Consider the following 20,928-nt stretch of genomic DNA (forward strand, 5'->3'; position numbering starts at 1 on the left):
AAAAAAATCTGACATCGAAACAAGACAAACCTTGCAAAGAACAGCAAACTCCCGCTGTCACTCACGCGGGCACGCACTCTCTCTCCGTCGTCCAGTCAACCGTCGCATAGTTTTCGTCCCATCTTGCCCCAAACTCTTTGCCTCTGCGATAATCACTTGCAAACCGGTTATCAAAAGAGCCAATGACCAAGATGTGCCTACTGACGGTCATGTCTTCATGTCACAATTTGTTGACCTGACAGTCTCAGCGGCGAATCAATGTTGATCAACCACCGCGGCAACCGTCTCGGTGTAGCCCACAACCCGTGCAATACGTCGTCGTCCCAGCTTATTGGCCCAGCCGAACCAACGTCTCAGCCTGATCTGTTGAAACGTCACCCAGCACAACAAAATTGCCCTGAATTACCACAAGTTTTCAGCCTGGGTCTTGGCGCAACTTCACCTCGTTTTCAGATCAGCCTCATCTGACGGATCTCGAAACCTCCCTACACCTCCAACGTTGGTAGTGCCAGCACCGTCAAGAAAGTGCTGTCTGCGGCCCAGCAATGCCTCACCCAAGGCATGGCCTTCAACATCTGGAAGTGAGCGGGCAGGATTTCTCCCGTCCAGCTCTGTGGCTCCTCCTGCTTTGGCCCTCTGACATCCGCGTCACCGAACTCGTCATCGTATTCCAATGACTGTAGTGACCGGTGTTGCAGAAACCGCATCAGAGTTCGGAACGTTGCAGGAGTAAAGTTGGCTTCTTTGGTGATGCTGACCGTCACGCCAGCTTGTTCCATTCTCTCCTCCGCATCCCTGGCCTGAAAGTCGGTCCAGTCCACCTCGCTCAGAATCTCCAGCGACGTCAATACATTGGGTAGCACGTTTCGTTGGTGAGCGAGGCTGGCTGGTGCTCGCCTCCAACCCAACATGCCATACACGTTGGCCGCAATACACCAACGAGCCTTGCTGCCGAAGCTGCTCCTATTCTCATGTCCGTCCGTATCCGCCACAATTCGAAAAGCCTCCTTGAGGCACTGGATAGCGTTGATGGCGCGGTGGATGCGATGCCATTTGGTCAGGCCGAGTAGGAACAGAGCCTTCTTGAACGTTACAGGCATATCGGCCTCCCGATCATTGCCTTGGTAGAGCTTCCTCATCGTCTGGATGAAGCGATCGACCAACGCAGCAATATCAATCAGCGACTCCGCGGCTTTCTCCAACGTATCGGCGACCGCGCTCGGCTTCAGCCACAACAAGCTACCCTCCCGCTGCAGCTTGCTATGCAGCAAGCTGGCCATGCAAGCGGTGACCTTGATCGCAGCCCGCTGGCAATCCGCCCTCAGCATCATGATGAGACGGTGCTCGGCGTTTGGCCCGAAGCCTACGAAGCATCGACTGACAGACTCGGATGGGTGGTAATCGATGGTGAGGGTGCCGTAGTGCATCAGCAGGCCCTTGGACAGGTGCTTCTTCTCCTTGACGCGGTATAGCACCCGGGAAGAGCAAGAATCGTTGTCGACCCGGAATCCGTCCCGGGAAAAGTGACCGACGTCGCCAGAGGACAGCGGCATCCAAAAGACGTCGTCGGCCAGGGGGCCCGATGGCTGGTAGAATTTGGACTTGTCTACTGTGAATGTTCCTCGCGGGGCCTCGACGGACGTCCATGTCGTGGCCATATCGATATACGCCGGCGCCAGGCGTGGGGCCATGGCGAAGCTCGAAGATGTCAGACGGCGTATAGGGACGAGATCGTTGGCAGACTCGTTCTTTGCGTCGTCTGCGCTCTTTGACCTCTTTAATCTCTTGGATATGCCGAACGTCATCTTGCCGTCCAAGTCTTCGGGATAAGTTGCTGTCGCGTGCTTCCAGTTCCCAGGCAAGCGTTCACTGACACTCTTCGTCTATAGCTCGTTCTTTGTCGGTATTTTAGGAGGAATACGTAAGAGGTGATAGGCTGACTGACAACTCTTGGCTGATATGTGCCTCTCAAGACAAATGATCAACAGGTGGGAGATTTTCACTGCTCTTGAAAGGTAGGCATCGTGCCATATCTTCCCAGCCCCGGATCCATCTCCGATTGCATATTGCATGATAAAGTTCTAGTGGTTGATCAGGGTCCACGTTCATGATGGGCGATTTCACGAGCGATCCGGGCTGGTTCTGAAATCCATCTCCGATGAAGCACATCGCAATGCTTTTCCCAGGCGATCAAATCATCCTCAGAAGGAATCACCTCCTTGATACCCTTCTGGAAACAAGTGATGCTCAAGGTGCCAACACGAGCCTTTCACATGTACCCAAGTAAAGAGTAGATAAGCTAGGCGAGGATCTCTGGAGTCCGCTCATCTGAATAGATCAGAGACACCTAATCTCATTGGCCTGTTCAAGGTGTTTGACTGTCCATGACGGACCCCATTATCTGCAGCGCGCTTGCGACCTATTTGCGAGACATTTCCGTCGCCCAGAGCGTTCCAAAACAAGATGTGGTACACTACTTTTCAAATGGTTCGTGGCTGTCCAGTCTACAAGTGTTTGAATTTTCCTCCCACGCAATTATCAATTGACAATTACCTGGGCGAATATTCTGACACCGTACCGTGCCAAGCACGATATTGCATTCATTTTCACACAGTGAATTTCAATCAACCAAATGTCACCAAAACTGCAATGTCACTGTCCCCCTCTGATTGGTTCAAACCTACAAACTCAATCTGCCCATAATCCAGCGACAGGCTTTTGACCATCACCATATGGAACTAGAAATATATGCTTACTTTTACTTTTTTGATTTGATTCGCTTGATCTTTCGTGATCTAGCTGTCATCGCTGACGCTTGATTTCTATCTACGCCGAAAAAAGGCTCCTTTGCCTCTTCGGAAGAAGCCAAGAAAAAATCAAACGCTTCGGCTTGTTGGGGAAGCCGAGCTTGCGTGGTGCATCATCTACCAGATGATGCGTAAGCTCGAAGGACCATTGCTCTTTCTTGCCTTGTTAACCTCCTTGTTGCCCCGAAAGCCCAAAAGTAGGGAAAGAGAGAAAAAGACAACTCCGCCTGATGCAATTTTCACAGTTGATCCATGAGAATCGTCCCTTTCCTTGCCAAGATCCCCCAAATTTCCCCAATCCTCCTTGCCCGCTGATGAAGTAAAAAAATAATGATCCTGACCCGACGCCTTGGACAATGCAATGCTTAATAAAATGAGTTGAAAGATCTATCCTCGGGGTATTGTCCCCGAGGAATGTATGGTGGAAATGGTGGCTGGTTCATTCGATTCCCAAGCCTCTAGTTCGGGAAAGGTCCCTGCGGCAGACCATGGGGCATATGCGGCATGTGAGCGCTCATTCTGTAGGGCGCATGCATGAATTCAGGAACTACGCCGGTTCGCAGGTCGTTGCGCCGCCCGAGAGGTTGGTAGTGCATCTGTGTCGTAGGCAGATGATACTCGTTGAGAGAAGCCGACGGCGGAGGGTAAAGTAGTGTGTTGACATGACGAATAGGCTTGTACGGGCTGGGTCGCTGTTGAAGATAAACGCTGGGCGAGTGTGACATGGGCGTATGTGAGATCGGGGTGTGCATGACAGATGTCGGGAACTGTTCCCCGAGAGGCGAAGACGCATACACAGAGAGACTTCCTGGACTGTGTCTCTTGGTCGGAGTGCCGTATCCCATGTTGGGATGCATCGGTACATTCGAGGGCGTAAGCGAGGCCTGCGGTATCGAGGTCGTGGCTGGCATGGGCAGCTGCGGCATCGAGACTGTCGTGGCAGGGTTGAACACTGTTGCCATGGCACGAACGCCGTTGCTCAAGGGCGGCAAGGAGACGTGTTGCTGCGCCGGGTAGGTCGTCGGGGCCGGGTACATTTGTGCCTGTGATGGTGTGGGGTTGGTATTCAGCGTCAGGTTCGGTACGGGCAGACGCATCGGCTGCTCGTTGACCGCCATAGGTCTACCGACAGGGGGCATCGCATTGGGCTGCCTGCTAAGTCGCTTCGCCGGGGGCTCTGCCACATCTTCCTCTGAGCTTCTCTTACGAGCATTCATGTTCATGCCCGGGACGTGCTTGCCAGAAAGTGGTGACACCTGAGGGTTGTGATGATATGTCGAGGGCCAAGCCTGCGTGTTGCTCTGCGCGTTCGTGCTCGGTGAGTAGACGTTTGCGGCAGAAGGCGTGAGGGGCGGGAAAGAGACTGCGGGCTGTGCGGCGGCGATGGGCGATGGGACCGGCGAGGTGAAGGACTTGTTCAAAGGTGAAGTCGGTTGCTTCTGCGCCCGCTCGTAGTATTCCGAGAAGCAAGATAGCTTTACGAGCCATTCCTCCCACTCCTCTTTGGTGGCCAGCAGGCTGTAGCGCATGTTGCTGAGGAACTCGACCTCCATCACATGGATCTCTTGAACGGTAATGCCGGAGACTTCGGCCCAGGTTTTGTTCGTGTAGGTGTTATCATCCAAAACTACGAGGTGTCAGCAAAAGACTCAACCCTCCCCCCTATTGCAATCATCACTTACACTTATTGCCCAGCATGAGGGCAACCGTCAAAAGACGATACTCACTACCGGACCGACCTTTGACGGAAGGATTTGTCGTCTTCAATCGATAGACGAAAAGCAGGGCCAACAGAATCACGTTTTGCGTGACTTGGGTCGTCGAGAGCACGCTGTAGGCCCACTTCTTGAACTGGGGGAAGGGGGTCGCATACTCGGTGAGGCGAGGTACGGTGGCGGTCGATGGACGAGAACGGATGTTCTCAGCGATTCGCAGGGTGTCCATAGACTCGAACCAAAAGAGGCACGTAATCTGAGAGAGGTCAGCTACTACTATTCTTCTTCTTTGCGGGCCAAGTCCAGCTTACCTGTGCGGCAAAGTCGGCCAAGTTACCACCCTTGGGATTAATGCAGCTCGGTATCGACAGACTGTGCAGAACGAGAGCCGAAGAGCCCTTACGTGACGAAGTGTCATCTGGCTTGCCAATGGCACCTGAAGTCGGTGTTGACGGGCGAGTCGAGTGTCGAGAGGTGGTTGAGTATTGGCTAGTGCCCGAGGCCGGATTCGTTACCGGTTGCGGGGGTTGGGAATACGTGTTGGCGGGTTGTTGATACCGAGAATATTGAGGGCCTCTCGCAGCCTCGGCCATGACAGCCTTAGGTCCTCTTGCCTGAGCAACTGAGGAAGGGTATGAGGGAAGAACATGGCTGTCGTAGGAGACAAGGTGAGGGGCGTGGTAGGTAGCACTCATGGCGTCGGTTGGCGGCGTGCGAAGCCCGCCCCGGTACAGAGAAGCTCCTGCCCCGAGATCGAACCTGGAAACTTTTTGCGAGTGAGTGGCTGTGAAGGAGGTTTGCTGAGAGTAGCTCTGTCTACACGACAAGGGGTGTGCAGGAGACAGAGGGAGGCTGTAGAAGGGCAAAGGTGCGGCAGTCGAACACATCGGAGCGGGGGAAGTTGATCGTTGGCTCGCGGAGGGGGGGCTCGAGGTTCGTCGTTCGAAGGTCGACAATCTCTTGAGCGATGCTTCGGCTGCAGGAGAAGTATTTTTTCGAGAGGTCGAATAGAGGTCGGAAAATGGTGGAAGAGAGAGTGGCGGGTCGAGAGGTATCAGTCGAGAGAAATCAAGGTCGGCTACTACATTTGTGGTTGAAGCAGGCGACAGAGTTCCGAATATGATTCACTTGTAGAAGCTTCCTTTCCTAGAGAGAGATTTGTGTGCACCTCGGCAGAATGCTGTGGGCAGTTTGAGTCGGGCAGAAAAGGTCAACCTGAGATTATATGAATGCTCCCGTCGGGTGGTTTTCGTCTGTACTCGCAAGCTCGAAATCGCAGTTCTCTTGAGGATTGGTGATTCTTGTTGAGGGGTGTCTTGTCTCCGTCACGAGCTGGCCATGGCAGGGTGAATCGTGCAAGAATTTGGTCCAGCCGCAGTCTCGATCCAAGATGTTCGTGCTCGTGATCCAAGAATCGAGGAGGGCGTGAATCGTGTTCGTCGACCGTTGAGGTGCTGATTCGATTGCAGGAGCAAAGTAGAAAGAAGTAGGAGCAGGAGAACACCTTTGGAGGGGTGGATTGGTGGGCACAGTGACCAAGGTATGGGAATCGGAGATGGGTTCGACGTTGATGTCAGGTCGACAAGGTACGAATAAGTCGGAGGGGTGAATGGGTCGGTGGATTAAATTCGGTGGAAATGGGAGGTAGGTATAAGGTAAGGTGGAAGAGGTGACCCTGGGCCGACGTGTACTTCAGATTGTCCGTGTAAATGAAGGGCTCGTGGGTGGTGAGGTCAATGGGGCTCCGTGATTCGGTGGGATGGCCGTGGTGGGAAGGATGGATGGGTGCGAGAAAGAAGAGTGTGGCCGGCGGTGTTGGAATTGTATTGTATTGTACGGGATGTTGCTTGGGTATTTGGCACACGCACGCATACATGTACACATACAACAACAGCAACACCACTAGTCCAGAGTGATGGAAGAAGAAGGATGATAATAACAAGTAAGAAGAGGCTAAAGACCAGAAGCAGTAGCAAGAGGGTCCCCGTCAACAAAAACAAGATTAGCACCTTTTGAGAGAATATAAAATAAAAAAAGAGACGAGGCAAGGCAAGCTGGACGAAGCAGAGAGAAAGAAGCAAGGTAAAGGCAAGGTAAGGCACCTCTCACACGGCAAGAAGGTCGGGGCCGGGGGTCCAGGTAGAAAGGTAAGGTGAGGTACGAAGTGATAGATTGGAAGCCGAAGCAGTAAAACCACAAAAAAAACGGAGGTCTAGTGATATGGTTGCGTCGTTCGTTGTCTGGACCCTGGGACCTCTCTCTCTCTCTCTCTCTCTCTCTCTTTCTCTGCTTCCCCGTTTTTCGTCTTTATTTTTATTTTAATTATTATTATTATTTGGAGAAAACTTGCAGCAACACCCGCAGCCAGAGAGACATGAGTGAGTAAGGCAAGGTTAAAAAAAAATAAGGAACACACCTCACTACCAAGGAAAGTCAAGTACCTAGTTCCCAGCCTAGGCCCAGTAGCGCATGTACCGGTCATCCACAGATTGTAGGCAAAGTCACTAGATACGGATGTCTTGTGCGAGCGCTGTGTGAGAGGAGAAGTATCCGTCTCCGCGCGCCCTGGTTATGGGTCCTCGTCTGGGTCAGGTCTGTGGTCGCAGTGGATGAGGGAAGGCATGGGATTGGGATTGGGGGTTTTGGGCAAGGGCAGGCAGGTGGCACTGTGGCAGGAAAGGGACGGGACCCGGGACAGACAACATGGGACATGGAGGGATGGATGGGATGTACCGTGTATCTCCGTACCCTCAAGTATGGGGATGAGGATGAGGATTGAGGAAGGGACGTGGGAGGGGAGGGGACCAAGGTACCTTGTTCCATGTGCGGCCTACGGTGCGGCGTGCCCTGTCCTTAGTCTTTGACTTGGAGGGGAAGGGGGGGCAGGTGAGGTGGGCAAGAAAAAGAAGATACTTACCATCCAGCTTGTTCGATTCCTACCTGCCTGACGGGGGGTACGGGTCTCCAGCAAATAAAACAACCCATCCGCAAGCGCAGGTTTGATTCAGCTGTGGAGGTCGGAGGAGCAAAGAAAGAAAAGGGCGACGCCGCACCTCACCTCAACCGGGAAGCTCCAGCACCGGCAGCACCAACCTGCCACACCACACCACACCACACCACACCACACCACACCACACCACACCACACCACACCACACCACACCAACTGGCAAAAAAGCACCAACATGGTCGGTCGGCGGAGAGGAGCAGGGGCTCCAGAGTCCAGGGAAGAAGGCAACTTTAGCAAGGAACATGACCCCAGAATTAGATACTTGCTTTGCTCTGCAACTTCCATTGCAGCTAAGTCCGTCTCTATCCCTACTGCGTGTATTCCCGTTGACTGGGTGCCCCTCCAAGTCAGGTAGGTTGTGGTAATAAGGACCGTAAGGTATCCGTACTGGGAAGTGCCGCCTTGAGGACAACCACTCAGTGCACAAAGTACCTTGCTTTCCACAAAGTGTCCGTACGCTTCTTTGCAGCCACACAATACCAGCAAGAGCAGCAATATGTGTACCTCTTCGGAGCCTGGAGGGAGTTAGGAACAAGGCAGGCAAACAAACCTGAAGCCAGACTTTCCCCGTAGCCGTCCCTCTCAGCTAGCCCGCCCGCCCGCCCCTCAACAAGCAACCACGTAACCAAGCCGATTATGGAAACAAGCCGCAAAAAATGCAAAAGTCAGGAAGGATTCAAGGAGACTAAGAGACAATTTGGCTCAGGTACGCAAAGAACTTTGGGCCAACCATGTCGCGAGGCAATCTTAAAGTGGGTCTTGAACCCAGAGGGTGAGAGGGAGGAAGGAAGGGGGGAAAGAAGCAGAATGCACGAGGATACCTTAGACGGAAAGAGCAGAGGTACTTGGCTTGAGGTACCTTTTTTCTCTCCCGTCCACCACCTGGGGCATGGTGGTATGTACCTTTTCTCGTGTTGCGCCACCAAAAAGACACATGCCTCGGGGGTTCCAGTCTCCAGTGGTTGGCCATTTTCGATGCGGAACACGATACACGGTATATCGATACGTACCTCGCTTTGCCTTGCGGCAATGCACTTGCATCTCGCACCGGCACCAACACCATCCATGGTGATTGATCCAACACCAATCCCAACCTCAACCAGCGTCAGCCATGAGGAGGCGCCGCGTATGTGCATCTTTCGATACACAGGCAGCCAGATGGCAAGGCGAGGCACAGTCGAGGCACGCGAAAGAAAGCCCAGCCGAGCCAAGCAAGCCTACGCAGCTCCAGAGTTCATTAGTCGTCAGTGTCTTCCTCTCCTCGTCCCTGGCACTCACAGATCACACCTCACAGATCGATACTCCGTATCCGTACAGAGCGCGGATCAACGAGACATTTGGGGTATCGTGATTGACAAAGCCTGGAGGCATCCGCAGAGCATGGTCCCGTTATTAGACGCAGAGTGAGTGACAGACAACCTGGAATCTGCCAGACCGATTGTCCTCCAACAGTCCAAGGCTCTGACCGGCCAGTCCCCGTCCAAAGTCGCAGTCCCGTTCCCAGGTGGCTTGGTAGCCATTCGACAATGATTGTGAGGACACCCCCTGTCATGACCGTGACTGTAACTGTGACCCCGACCACGACAGATGGATGCTCTGCTCCGTCGTCAACGTTCAATCCCATCCTTGAATATGATCCAGCACAGCGTATCGGGCAGACGTACTACAAGCCTAGCCTGGTCGGTGATGGTCCGTCGGCGTCCAAGTGCCTTCGTCCGCCTGCCCCCGTCTGAGGTTTCCGCCAGACTCTTGCCTAGGCCCTGGTACCGATCCGAATTCTACCTAGCGCGACGGGCCCACCTTCAGCTCAGGTGCGGTAAATAGCAGGCCGTGTGAGAGCGGCGGCGATGAAGCAGCAAGTCCCCGAGCCTGAGATTTGGTGTGGGAAGTGAGCATGCCGCATGAGGTGTACAAATACACTTCTGCTCAGGGTTGAATCCTGGGCATTCGCACTTTCGTAGTGTAGTCGTGGGCGCGGGCGTGGGGTATGGGGGCGTGGTTCCTACACAAGAGTGTAGGTAGGTGGTGTATCGGAAGGGTGTGTAGATTGTATCCGTACTACTGACCGAGGGCGAGGGCGTGGAGGTGAAAACAAGCCGAGATTCTAAGTCAAGGTGAAAAAAGAAGAGTCGTGTCTGAATCAAATGTGCAAAGTTGCAAAAGGCTGCCGGCTAGACCAGAGGAAGAAGTTGTGGACTCAGACCTTCCAAGGTTGCGAGTGGACGGATGGAACTGCCACTGGCGGAAAGGAAGATGCAAGTTTTCTGTCCTTTCTTTCCGTGATGGTGGAGTGGCACCTGAGTGGTCGTTTTTTTTCCCCTTCTTTCAGATTCTCCATCGGTCTTGAGGGTTGGTCTCCACTTCCGAGCCAATCAGGTCGATTCAGCCAATCAGGCTACTTTTGGTCTGGATGCAGCCCCAGCAGAGGGGGAGAGCAGGTGCCAGGTGCAGGGCATGCTGCACCGACCACACCTCAGGCTTCCAATGTTGCAGGCCAGGCCACCACCACCAATTTTCTGAAGTCGGGTGCGGGTGTCAATTCGTACCGAGAAGAGACTTTGAACGTCCTTGATGAGCTGCTCGCGAGCACAGGCAAGGAATATCTGATACCTTGTGTGGGTGGAGGGCTGAAAGAAACGCCAAAGAGGAGTCGTGGAGCTGCAAGAAAAGGAAAAGAAAGGACCAGACACCTTGTAGTACGTACAAGTACTCTGTATCCACTCACGTGCTACTGGCACCTACCGCAGTAGGTACGCAGTACGCGGTACCTCACTAAGGCACGTAGAGCCCAGCTCGACAAGGGCGCGAGGAGGAAACAAGGTGACGAGGAAAAGCTACCTACCCTCCGCTATCATTCATACTGAAGATCAAGGTACTCCGAATTCCACCATCTCAAGTGTTCCTGTATTTGTATCTATCCGTGTGTCTGTACCGATACAATCGAGTCGAATCAACGACAGCGCCCAGTATGCCCTCGTCCACTGTTTCGCCCAGTCAGCAAAGCCGAATGAGTTACTGCAAGACGTCAAATGTCAAGACTCAACTTCTCTCACGCAGCTCTCATGGTCTAATAAGCAATCCTAGAACCAGAGGGAGGGGAAGGCATGCTTGATGCTTTTCCCGTCTCCGTGCGCCTATCCGCCGGGCGCCTCATTGCCTTCCATCTTTAACCTTCCAGCCAATTATGGGCCGGGTCATGCTACTTCGCATTCCTCCAAGCCTCGAGGAGAAGGCAACAGAACTTGATATTCAGACGCCCCCCCCCCCATCTCACTTCTCTGCTCTTCTCCTGGAGCTTCGGCTTCTCACACCCATCTCCCCCTCTCATGCCCCCCTTTCTCCTGCACCACCGCCCTGCCAGCACTGCTCACCCTCTTTTTCCATCTGCTGCGCTGATTGAGCCACACTAGGGCCTGGGTCTCGGGCGTGGTTTGGTCTTGGGGTCGGGTGGGGTTGTCAAGTGGCCCTTTCTTCGGTCCTGGGTGCGGGTGCGACTACGACTACGACTCCGACTCTGCTGAACGGAGTACGAAGTAGCCGTAAATGACTGACAAGGGGGGGGCACGCCGCGTACAGGGAGGAAGCAGAAGACCGCTAATTACCTATGCTACCACGACATGGCGGCGGGTAGAGACCAGTTGAGCCCGCACATAGCTTTGCAGTCTTCCCATCCAGATACCACTGACCAGTGGCTAGCCAGACGGGCAGGACAGGGAAGAGGCCGGCATGGAAGACGAGAGCTGCACCTCCGCTCGCTGCACTACCAGTCCACAACGGTGACTAGAGAATGCTAGAGACGTGTTTGTCGGTCGATAGCAGAGGCCACCGGAATCCAGGCGTGGGTGCCGACTACAGAGACTCTCCCCTTTCGTCGCGAACAGGTCGCTTCTTGCGAATACCGACATTGTGATGTCCTAGTGATAGTCGCAGTTAGCCAGTTCGATATCGTCAGCAAATGAGCATCAGCCTACTTAGTGTACACCAACCAACAAGTGTTTCGGCCCACAGGCTTTGCCCGTCAGCGATAGCTTCAGCCATCGCCCACCTTGACGGCAAGAAACCGTCTCAAACGCCTCAGGCACCGTCAGATATAAACTGTTCCAGAGCAGTCCAACAGGGGTCGGATAATACAGCACATCTCTGTATGGAGTACTATGTAGGCTTGACCTGGCTTGCCTGCGTCGCTGTATGATGGATCGCTGGGTGTGTGAAGTGCTCGGCTTGTGCATCCTCGTACCACAAACGGAACAGGACCGGCGAGGGGGCGTTGCGTTGCGTTGCGTTGCGCTGCGCTGTGTATCCGTACAGTATCAGTAGGCTCCCTAGCGCAACAGCGAGCCCCATCCATCGTCAGCCATCGTCAGCATGTCCATCACTGGCACATTTCGGTGGTACTTACGGATAATCTTGAGCATCTCGTCCCATCCCATCCACAGGCTCATAACCCACACTCACGCCCACTCCGCGCAATGCGGCACCAACCCCACACCAAACTCTTTCGGCCCTCGTTCGTTTTGGGCTCTGCTCATACAAGGTACGTCTGCCCTGTATCCGTAGAGCACCTGCATCCTGCTAAAACCTTGGCTGAACTGCACCGCACAGTGGGCGAAGCACCTTACATGGGCCATGCAATGCTTTTTTCGCCTGACTGTCTTTGAGCCTTGAGATAACCTTAGACCACGCCGTATCAGGGCTTGGCCGTCTTCGATGCCTCGAACCCAAGTGGCCTTGGTTTCCATTCGTTGTCTTGAGTCACTAGCCGCTGCAGCGCCTCTGGATGGTCGGTTCGTCCACGGCTGAGTTCCCATTCGTAACACCTGCTTCCGCAACATGCTTTCCTCCCGGTTGTAATGGTCCCCGGCCCATTACATAGATTCCTCTCGTCTCAAACCCTTTCGGTAACGCGGGCGTCATTTTCCTCGGCCGCCGTCTTTGGGGCATATTACGCCCGCCCTCGGCTGCCATCGTGCCGCATGCTGCAGGATAGTTTTCGGGACGAGATTCCAGCGTCCGTTTCCAAGCAGAATTTGCTTGCGCCCTCGTGAACGGAGTACGTTCAGCAACATGACGGCCTCGCCAGAGAAACATCCTAAACAGACCGTGACTCGCGCGTCTGCGTTCACTTTGCTAAGTTATGCTCAGCATTCAAATTTCCCAAAAAGTGACGCAGACTTGCAACTCGAACAACGTACGGTTGTCGGACGGGACTTTCCGTCCCCTCCAACCTCCACGGAGCTCAAGCAACAGTGACTCAAGCACACCTAACCCTCTTGACAACACTCCAGAAAATTCGTCTTAGCTTCCGGTGCGCGTACGAATTGTGGTGTGTGGTATTGTTCCGGGCATAGCCTTGTTTCGATATTGCCCAAGTCCCTGACAACATGTACTGCGTATAGATACCTCACATGCCTAGCCCGTACTGTCTCATCAAAGTGCGAAACTTTCGAACGCCTGCTTGCAATCCATCCCATCAAATACTCTGATAGCTCCACGATCATTTGCGTATCGAATAGATGCCGCAGGTTCGCGGTAGGCCAGACGGAATGAGGGCACCGTACATTCGAGACCTTATTTCGCCTCCGCACATCAGCGCTTCTCAAATTGACCAAAGTCAACAACGGTAGGGAAGAAATCTGGCAAGGAACACCTTACTTTGCAAGACGTCTAGTCTCCGTCGCTCTGATTCGTGCGGCGTGCCCAACAGCTCAGATCTTCAGAGGTCGGCAAATCCCAGACGACCCAGCATGTTGAATTAACCCAGGCATTGGTGCTGCACCGCAGTAGAAGTTCCATATCCGTGCCCACACTGTCGTGGCTCGACGCACAAAAGAGGCTGGCATTGGCATTTCGATGGGTGAGAAATGGCCGATCCAATTTAGTCCAGCTGCTTGCAGGCGAGTCAACTTTCCAGCCCAGGGCAAAGAAAGCAACACAAGACCGACGTGAGGCACGATCCCTTGTGTCACCTTGCGTCCCGCAACAGAAACACGGCCGCTGACGGCAGCGCACCGTCTTTTCGCCTGTTTGCTGGCGTTGACTCGGTGTGAATTGTGATCTAGGTGGATGTCGATGCTAGGAAGGTAATCTGGTCACTGGAGTCTTGGTATCGTGGCCGTGGTAGTGCGGGGAGGCATCTTGTCCCTTGCCTCGCTCCGTCCGGATGGCACACGTATTGCCGTGCGTACGCCGTCAAAAGTCCGTTTGCAGGGTCCTGTCTTATGTCGCGTAGGTACGTCCACGGCTTCCAGAACGCTAGGTGTGATGGAGCAAGCCAATGTATGTAGGTATGCTCGCTGCTGTCGACGCTGGTACCTCCACTAAGAAATCCCCATTCACCCCTCTAGTCCTGCGTCGACATTAATCATATGCCTTGGGCAGTGGGCGCTGCGTAGCATTGCGAACTGCGGTCAGTCCAAGAACCTCAAAGCCCCTCCCCCCCTCATCCTGGACTCTTCCCAGGCATTGAGACAACACCCACTGCTGAGAAAGGAGTGGTGATCCAACTTCCAAGGTCGTGTGGACGGCGGCACCGACTGGGTCTCATTCTCAGATGCGCGGGAGAGGATCGTCCCCTGGACGGCCGAATCGATATTGCTGCTGCGTCTGTTCTTGTCTAGGTTGTCTTGTGCAATGCCGCTTCCTTCATTCGTGGTTGTAGCCGGACCAGGGTTGCCAGGACACCATTGCTGTCTTTGGCCCTCTGTCCGGCCAGCCCCTTGTCGTGCAAAGCGATCAAAGAAATAAAGCGACAATAAAGTGATCCCAAATGAGATCAAGCTTGGAGGATTAAGGAGTCTGCCAGACTCTTCGCCAACGCAACGGCCCTAGTTACTTAATCTGGTCTTTTACCCCAAAATAGAACGCAGCAGAGATGCCGAGCCCTGAGGATGGCCAAAATTGATAGAGCTAGGTGGTTAGCTCGGCGAGCAAATCAAATAACATACTGTTCTTGCCATGTTTTGCCGCGAAGTCTGCCAATATGGTGAGCAGCGCCCCCAACATCTTTCATCTTCCTCGAAAGACCTTCAAGGGTCAACACCAAAGCCACATTGGATGTATACCCAGTAATGGTGTTGGTTAATGAAGAACTTGCAGGAACCAAGAGGAAGCGATGGATGATTGTAGCGTATCGCCAAAGCCGAGACCATTGAGCATTGATTGCTTGCCAGCCTGCTGCTGCAAGACGAGGCTGTCAAATTGACGACTGATGCATGGCCCAGGCGCAGGCCCTCTGCTCACCTATAGGTAGAAATCGAGCACAGAATCAAGGGATCGTATCCGTACGAATACCCATGGTTGAACCAGTGCTAGGGTAGAGCATGCAAATAGTCCACGGCCGATCCTTGAGCAAAGGAACTTGGATGCTTCCGTGGCTCCGTCTGGCCCACGCCCTTTGCGTTTTCGTCCTCACCCTAATGAAACCGCGGCTTGGGGTTCGCCATTTCTATGCGTCAGAGAACTTGCTGTCGCGCGGATGCATTTCGTGAGCAACCATTGCAAGCGAGATGGACTGCAATTTCTTAGGGGAAACAGTGTAGACAAAGAGTCGGCTGTTCTCGAGGTTCCAAAATGTTACACACTCCGTCGAGGCACGTCATGCACAAACCAGCCTTTGTAGTATTGTCAGCTTGGACTCTGTGGGCTGCTTGACTGGATCGTTGTCTGGCGTCACGAGCTGGTTCGGTTAAGGAGTGGGCACGGCGCTTGAAGGAATGGATGCACCTCTGACTGATGATGATGATGGTGGGTGAGTGGCACGCCCGTTTCGACAAAGTCTTCGGCTGTGGCAGCAACGAGACACTTCAAATGACAAAACATCTGTAATACAGCAGCGTCATGGGCCACGCCGATCGTGCCGGCCGAATAGCTGGGCGACGCTGCGCGCAGGGGCAATGCTGCTCCGTCCACTGTGCCCGAATTCATGAGTTAGGCCAGGTCATTAAGATCCCTGCAACATCAAAGACCCTGTTCGCCATAGACACTACTGTGTACGCAGTATACCCCGTGAGCGACACGCGAAGGGGGTTGTCTTGCCCGCGTTTCCCCTGCCAGGCTGCCAGACAACCGAATGGATGGAGCGGGCCAAAGTGGTTGCATTTGCGGATACAGCAAAGATTTGAGGTACCGGCCCCCAGACATGTGCTGTAAGAGACACGGTCAATTAGCACGGGAGGGTCCTCCACAAAGACTCTGCCACCACTGAGGTGGTGTTGGGCGTCGTCCTGTCATCGGGAAGTACGTGAAAATAGCGACAAGCATCATGACTGGTGAAGGGCCAACCAAGACTGGCTCCTCGCAATCCTATCGTTCGGTCAGGGTCAGAGAACAGCGGTAATGGGACGAGAGGGGTGTAGGCGTCGTAATATCTCAGCCTTCAACCGAGAAAACTGGACATACCTCTGCTGACGGATTGCATGCGCGTCGGTGGGCGGCGAATAATGAGGATGCGCCCTCCCCAAACGCCCCTGTGGCATGTCTGTTGCGTTGCATGTTGAGATGTTTCCCCAAAGAGAATGCATAGTTCGAGTCTGATCCTCAGCGACTCCGCGAGGCCTACCGACAGGGTTTCGAGGGGTTTTGCTTGGTACTGCATGTGTCTACCTCATTCGTGTTGAATCCGACTTTAGCAACGTGCAATTGTCAAAAGACTAGGTATGAGATCTCGACCCAGGCTTGTCCCACCCAAATCCAATGGCGCCGGTGCCGGTCTGCGACGGAGGAGTAAGCCCGGTGCGGCAGTCTTCCTTCTTACTAGAGCCTGGTTCGTAGACACACTCAGCATGGCTCGTCCGGAAATTCGGGCATCGGCTGTAGCCTCCGTGAGTGTGAACTGAGAAACGGCAGGGAGGAGGAGCAAAATCTCATTCGTCAATCGGGCTTCGTCGACAGGTGCTCAGCATTCCTTGCTCGGCCCAACACATCGTTCCCTTGCCGGCTGCGACATGGGACCGAGATCGTGAACAGGCCGTGTTAAACCACTCCACACACTCATGTTGCTGTTGAAAAATGGTTCGCTCTGGGTGGCTAAAGGCCATTCTGTGTACGAAGTACGTATCGTGAAAGAAGAACTGGGAACAGAGTACTATCCTGTGTGACCCGATCTCAGCCTCGTTATTGTCAAGCAGGATTACTTGGTGAGAAACTTCCTCTCGGAGTAGCGGAAAATGATGATGTTCCCCTTCTGGAATGCACACTCCTATCCTAGGGAAACGCACGATGGTGGTAAGAGTAAGGTCAAAGACTGTGAGCCTTGGCCAGCCAACATTCATCGCACCACACAAACGAACCAACGCGCAGGCCAATCATGCAATCTTCCCATTGACTGCGTGTATGACTGTAATCCAAGGGGGTGCCCGTATGCTTCGTCTTCCGTTTTGTCACTTAGGAACTACCACTGCGCAATACTTCTTTGGCGTTGCGAACCTCCCCACAGAATGGAAAGAGGTGGCCTAAGCCACATCTCCTGTAGGCGGCTTTCAGGACAACTTCGAAAGCATGTCACAGACAGGGGTATGACGGACTACTTACTTTTGAATCGAATCGCGAATTTGCCATCGCCGCACCGGTTTCGTAGTGAGTCGCAGCCAAACTCAGGGCTATAACGCCGCCTTTACTGGTCCATAGAGACGGTGTTCAGGACTTCAAAGCCTAATGAGGGAGTCAGCATCAAATTTGTGCTGTCTTCGTCCAACGGGCACTCTCATTACTGGCGCCAAATATTGAAGAAGGTAAGTACAGCGTAACGCTGCCCGCGGCGGTGCGGTCGCCTATGTGGCTTGTCATTCGGCTAGCGCAGACTGTTGGTGTGGTGCTCGGCCGGTCGATCGGTGGAAACAAACCTGACTGTTTGATGGACGCCTTGAGTGTGTCAATAGAAGCTTTCCCAGGTGAAAAGGTTGCAGACCACATGTCGCCTCGCCCACTATCTTAGCTGGGATCACGACACGGAACTGGGTTCTGCAGTCTGACCACTGACTCCATATTGCGTACACCGTCGTCTAGCATGCGGAACGTCAGTGTGATGCGCAACAACCTATCCTTTCCTTTCATTTTACATGCCGGGCTCGATGGGTATCAGGTTATCAACCTCAATTTAGTGGCGTGGGACGGATACGAGACTTTGAGCAGTCGCATTCGGGACAGTGTATCAAGTTCGACGAGCAAGATCTCGTGCTATTGTGCACACTTCAAAGGTTCTTTCGGTAATGAAGCATCCGTCTGTCCTCAGAGCAGCATCTCGACATGCTACCCCAACCGGGCTTGAGATTTGTAGACTTCTGTAATAATCGTCGCTGGTCGGTGTTTCGAGAAGCTGTTTCTGCGAACATACGGATACTCTTCCCAGTCTTGGCTCTCTGAAATCATGCAAGAGTCGGCCTCTTCGCCTGGGCCATGCGATCAAGCGGCGGAAGACTGGCGGCGTGTGTGGATTGCAGTCCTTAGTTGCGCCCATATCCGTATCGTTTCCGAATGAATGTGCGCCAATCTTGCTTGAGCCGGAGTCGCAGGATTGCTGCTTCCTTGCGAAGCAAGAGCATACCTATAATAACGCTTGGGAGTCAGTGCGAAGGGGGTTGAAAATTTGACCACAATTGGTCAATATCGCGGTGTTGAGCGGGCTATAGAGCCTTCTAGGGTGGGAGGGGCGTGTCTGAAAGATCCAGAACACTGTACGGAGTGTTCAGTCTCGCAACCCGAAGTGCCCCATACTCCATATCCGATCTTAACTGTGCAGGTGTCTGGACCGCAGGGCGGCAGCCAATTAAATATTGTAATCGGTCGCATATTTGACCATGTACTTCAACGGTGAGAGGATGTACTCCGTACTCAGCACAAGAAAAGGATTTGCCAGTTGTCGCCAACAAGAAGGGTCAGCCAGGGATCAGGGACTGGCCTCGGGCCTCCGTGTTTCCCGCCGTCCAGGCCGAAGTGTCCGTAATTGACGACCGCTGAGATGGCCGATTTGCCGTTGGCAGTTTTTGCCAATGACCGGGGCATTTTGAGGCATCTGGAACCTTGATAGCGCTGTCCAGAGGTATCCCCGAAGCAGAACCAGTCGGTTCTCATGATTGTAATCGCAAGGCTGTGATACAGCCCTTGCCGTTCAAACTGGCTGGCATCGTCATGTTTTGGTATTGGACGTCGGGGCTTTTGGCCATGTCGAAGTCACCGAACCGGCCGGCGGGGATAGAGCGGCTAGGTGGATGGTTTGCTGGGCAGGCCGTGATCTGGCCATCAGCCACGCTCAAAACATCTCAGAACCTCGCAGAGCCAGCCGTGCCAGTATAGGCAATGATGGTCTGGAAAGGCTAGTGACTTGTGCCTCGGGTGCCAGAGCGAATTAGCGTTGCGTTTATGGCACACATTGTCGAGCGAAGGCGACCGGGGTGTGCCTAGCAATTCTCGCGTATCCGTAGATTTGGGTGCGAACTCTTTGCTGACATAGTGCGAAGTTAGCCCAGAATATGGACTGTTTGTCCCGCCGTTCTGCCGCCAAGGGCGACGCCTGTGGCGCTGTGTGGCAGATTCGTGAATACCTAGTTGAGCGTGTGGGAAGGAAAGTATGGGAGTGTGTGTTGCGGCAACATGAGACTCGTGCTTTCCTATGCATCTGGGATTAGCAATTGCATCGAGTGGGACTCTTAGCTGTTACTTCGAGGTACCTCTAGACAACCTCGCGAAATGCCAAAAAGTCATCCGCATGGCACAATGCTATGCCTACAATCCAAACAACGATCCGTTCCAAGGCATCAGTTATCCGTAGGGCAGTCGTACAGTGCGTGTAGTCGATGTCGATAACGTGAATGCTGGAATGCTAGCAGCCCAGTGCTCCTGCGCGTACCGATCTTCGAGGTTACAAGTGTATGTTATCTGCGGCCGAGACAGGTGCTTCATAGCTCGAGGGCTGACTGTGTCAAGGGTCCTGAATGATTGAGTTACGGCAGGCATAACGAGTTGGTGCCCCGTACATAGTATACTGACTAAATACTATGTAGGCCGAGCTTCAGAAGGCCTCTCAGCAACCAGATCTTTCACGGAGACTAGCTGGTAGTGGAGGTGAGACAGACAGGCCGTGAAATGCAAATTGAACCCACGGCCAGTCTACCGTACTGTGTAGCCATTCGATGGACTTGCAGGGAGTAGGAGGGTGTGTTTGATAGGCGGGCGCGCTTACGATAAGCCGTATCTAGAGTCTCGACGAGAGTTGAAACCGACCCTGAACAACGATTTGCCCAAAACCTCGTCTAGCCCGCTTCCTTATGCACTATGTTGGCGGTGGTTTGGCAATCATCAGCTGCAGTGTCTCTGGTTTGTGTGTGTATGTGTGTGTGTGTGATAAAACACACAGATACTGAGCATGTGGTGAAGAGGCAATGTAACTGTAAAGCGAGGGTGAATCGATGGACAGGAGGATCCCTTTGATGGCATGGCTCCTTCTGGTGACGTCCGCCTGGCTCGGAGGTGGAGGAGCGGCGCCATGCTGTCTGTCTCACACACGACGTAGCCGTACAGGGGCGATGGCATGAAGCCAGCCCCTGGCTGCTTGAAAGTGCTTGAACGCTGGAGCTGGCGGGGCTCGATGTGCACGGGACTAAGGCCAGTGAGCCCGTCAACCGCGGCGGCTGGGAGTAGCTTGGTGCGTGGTCTGGATAACGCAACGCGGCACAGGCAAACGACGTCGGTCCCTGCTGACTCGATGGCCTGGTGACTTGTTCCATGTCTTTTGAGGGGGAATAGGCACGACAGGGTATACCTAGTGGCTTTGATGGTCGCCGAGGGGTAATGTTGGTTTGGTGGTGCTGGTTTAGATGCTGGTTTAGATGCTGGTTATGATGGTGGTGGAGGACATGTAGGTATTTGATTTTGGATTCTTCTTTGCAGGTGGCTGAATCTTTGGCGATGCCCACATTGCATGCTGGATATAATACCTATCAGACCATCAGGGCATGGCAATCAACAAAGGTAAGGTAGGTTGGGAGGATGGGGCGCTGATGCTGATATTGATGTCGAGGTCGTCGCCGTAATTCAAGTGGTGTAGGAAGAATGTGGTCAAGGGAAGACAAATGAAGTTGCTGCCTCGGCTCCACCCGCAGCATCATCTCCACTGTTAAGATGGGAAGCAAGAGGAACGTCGTTCTTTCCCATCTGTAATTGCAAGTGCTCCGTTCCTTGCACCTTCTACAGCATCCTCGCTATGAACGAAAATTAAGTCCAGTTTGGGTGGTGCAGGCGATGCTGGTCACCTTCGGACCTTCCTTCTCCCATCTCCAAGTAGGTACTTACGAATAGTACATACGTACGTGACTTCGCACATAAGGTACCTTGTGGATACCTTACAATCAATGTCATTTGGGGCAGGGACTTGAGGCAGGCAGGCAAGCAGGCATGCATCTGGC

The 20,928-nt window shown here is 53.5% G+C and overlaps 7 protein-coding genes across 7 annotated transcripts; 3 read left to right on the forward strand and 4 right to left on the reverse strand.

The window, feature by feature from the left end:
• Positions 1-485: 485 nt before the first annotated feature.
• On the reverse strand, positions 486-1,805 carry CLUP02_02454 (uncharacterized protein; the record flags this gene model as incomplete). Its single annotated transcript, XM_049281486.1, has 1 exon — positions 486-1,805. The coding sequence occupies one exon, from the start codon at positions 1,803-1,805 to the stop codon at positions 486-488; it is 1,320 nt and encodes a 439-aa protein (XP_049138629.1).
• Positions 1,806-2,924: 1,119 nt separating this feature from the next.
• CLUP02_02455 (cyclin) lies at positions 2,925-7,234 on the reverse strand (the record flags this gene model as incomplete). Its single annotated transcript, XM_049281487.1, has 10 exons — positions 2,925-3,034; positions 3,295-4,434; positions 4,490-4,778; positions 4,834-5,603; positions 5,691-5,702; positions 5,782-6,026; positions 6,106-6,475; positions 6,632-6,734; positions 6,939-7,052; positions 7,190-7,234. The coding sequence occupies 10 exons, from the start codon at positions 7,232-7,234 to the stop codon at positions 2,925-2,927; spliced, it is 3,198 nt and encodes a 1,065-aa protein (XP_049138630.1).
• A 1,408-nt stretch (positions 7,235-8,642) lies between these two features.
• CLUP02_02456 (uncharacterized protein) lies at positions 8,643-9,264 on the forward strand (the record flags this gene model as incomplete). Its single annotated transcript, XM_049281488.1, has 3 exons — positions 8,643-8,657; positions 8,849-8,934; positions 9,018-9,264. 3 exons carry the CDS (start codon positions 8,643-8,645, stop codon positions 9,262-9,264), a joined length of 348 nt encoding a protein of 115 aa, XP_049138631.1.
• Positions 9,265-9,675: 411 nt separating this feature from the next.
• CLUP02_02457 (uncharacterized protein) lies at positions 9,676-10,281 on the forward strand (the record flags this gene model as incomplete). Its single annotated transcript, XM_049281489.1, has 1 exon — positions 9,676-10,281. One exon carries the CDS (start codon positions 9,676-9,678, stop codon positions 10,279-10,281), a length of 606 nt encoding a protein of 201 aa, XP_049138632.1.
• A 574-nt stretch (positions 10,282-10,855) lies between these two features.
• CLUP02_02458 (uncharacterized protein) lies at positions 10,856-12,339 on the reverse strand (the record flags this gene model as incomplete). The annotated part of the gene is made up of 9 exons (XM_049281490.1): positions 10,856-10,967; positions 11,036-11,078; positions 11,143-11,311; positions 11,358-11,445; positions 11,522-11,626; positions 11,685-11,853; positions 11,931-11,981; positions 12,063-12,120; positions 12,181-12,339. The coding sequence occupies 9 exons, from the start codon at positions 12,337-12,339 to the stop codon at positions 10,856-10,858; spliced, it is 954 nt and encodes a 317-aa protein (XP_049138633.1).
• A 42-nt stretch (positions 12,340-12,381) lies between these two features.
• CLUP02_02459 (uncharacterized protein) lies at positions 12,382-13,078 on the forward strand (the record flags this gene model as incomplete). The annotated part of the gene is made up of 4 exons (XM_049281491.1): positions 12,382-12,539; positions 12,592-12,777; positions 12,817-12,842; positions 12,945-13,078. The coding sequence occupies 4 exons, from the start codon at positions 12,382-12,384 to the stop codon at positions 13,076-13,078; spliced, it is 504 nt and encodes a 167-aa protein (XP_049138634.1).
• A 117-nt stretch (positions 13,079-13,195) lies between these two features.
• Positions 13,196-20,797, reverse strand: CLUP02_02460 (uncharacterized protein; the record flags this gene model as incomplete). The annotated part of the gene is made up of 38 exons (XM_049281492.1): positions 13,196-13,364; positions 13,436-13,558; positions 13,625-13,783; positions 13,868-13,900; positions 13,982-14,308; positions 14,381-14,437; positions 14,476-14,707; positions 14,816-14,922; positions 14,992-15,110; positions 15,138-15,206; positions 15,290-15,438; positions 15,524-15,673; positions 15,715-15,832; positions 15,939-16,128; positions 16,199-16,361; positions 16,419-16,567; positions 16,628-16,772; positions 16,823-16,897; positions 16,955-17,016; positions 17,146-17,179; positions 17,230-17,389; positions 17,455-17,529; positions 17,718-18,051; positions 18,122-18,150; positions 18,206-18,329; positions 18,366-18,546; positions 18,624-18,727; positions 18,794-18,840; positions 18,896-19,134; positions 19,195-19,243; positions 19,307-19,440; positions 19,556-19,718; positions 19,798-19,837; positions 19,879-20,016; positions 20,043-20,233; positions 20,470-20,526; positions 20,594-20,700; positions 20,776-20,797. The coding sequence occupies 38 exons, from the start codon at positions 20,795-20,797 to the stop codon at positions 13,196-13,198; spliced, it is 4,824 nt and encodes a 1,607-aa protein (XP_049138635.1).
• Positions 20,798-20,928: the final 131 nt, after the last annotated feature.

This window comes from Colletotrichum lupini, chromosome 2 (genome assembly GCF_023278565.1).
Source record: "Colletotrichum lupini chromosome 2, complete sequence".
Taxonomy (NCBI): Eukaryota; Fungi; Ascomycota; class Sordariomycetes; order Glomerellales; family Glomerellaceae; genus Colletotrichum; species Colletotrichum lupini.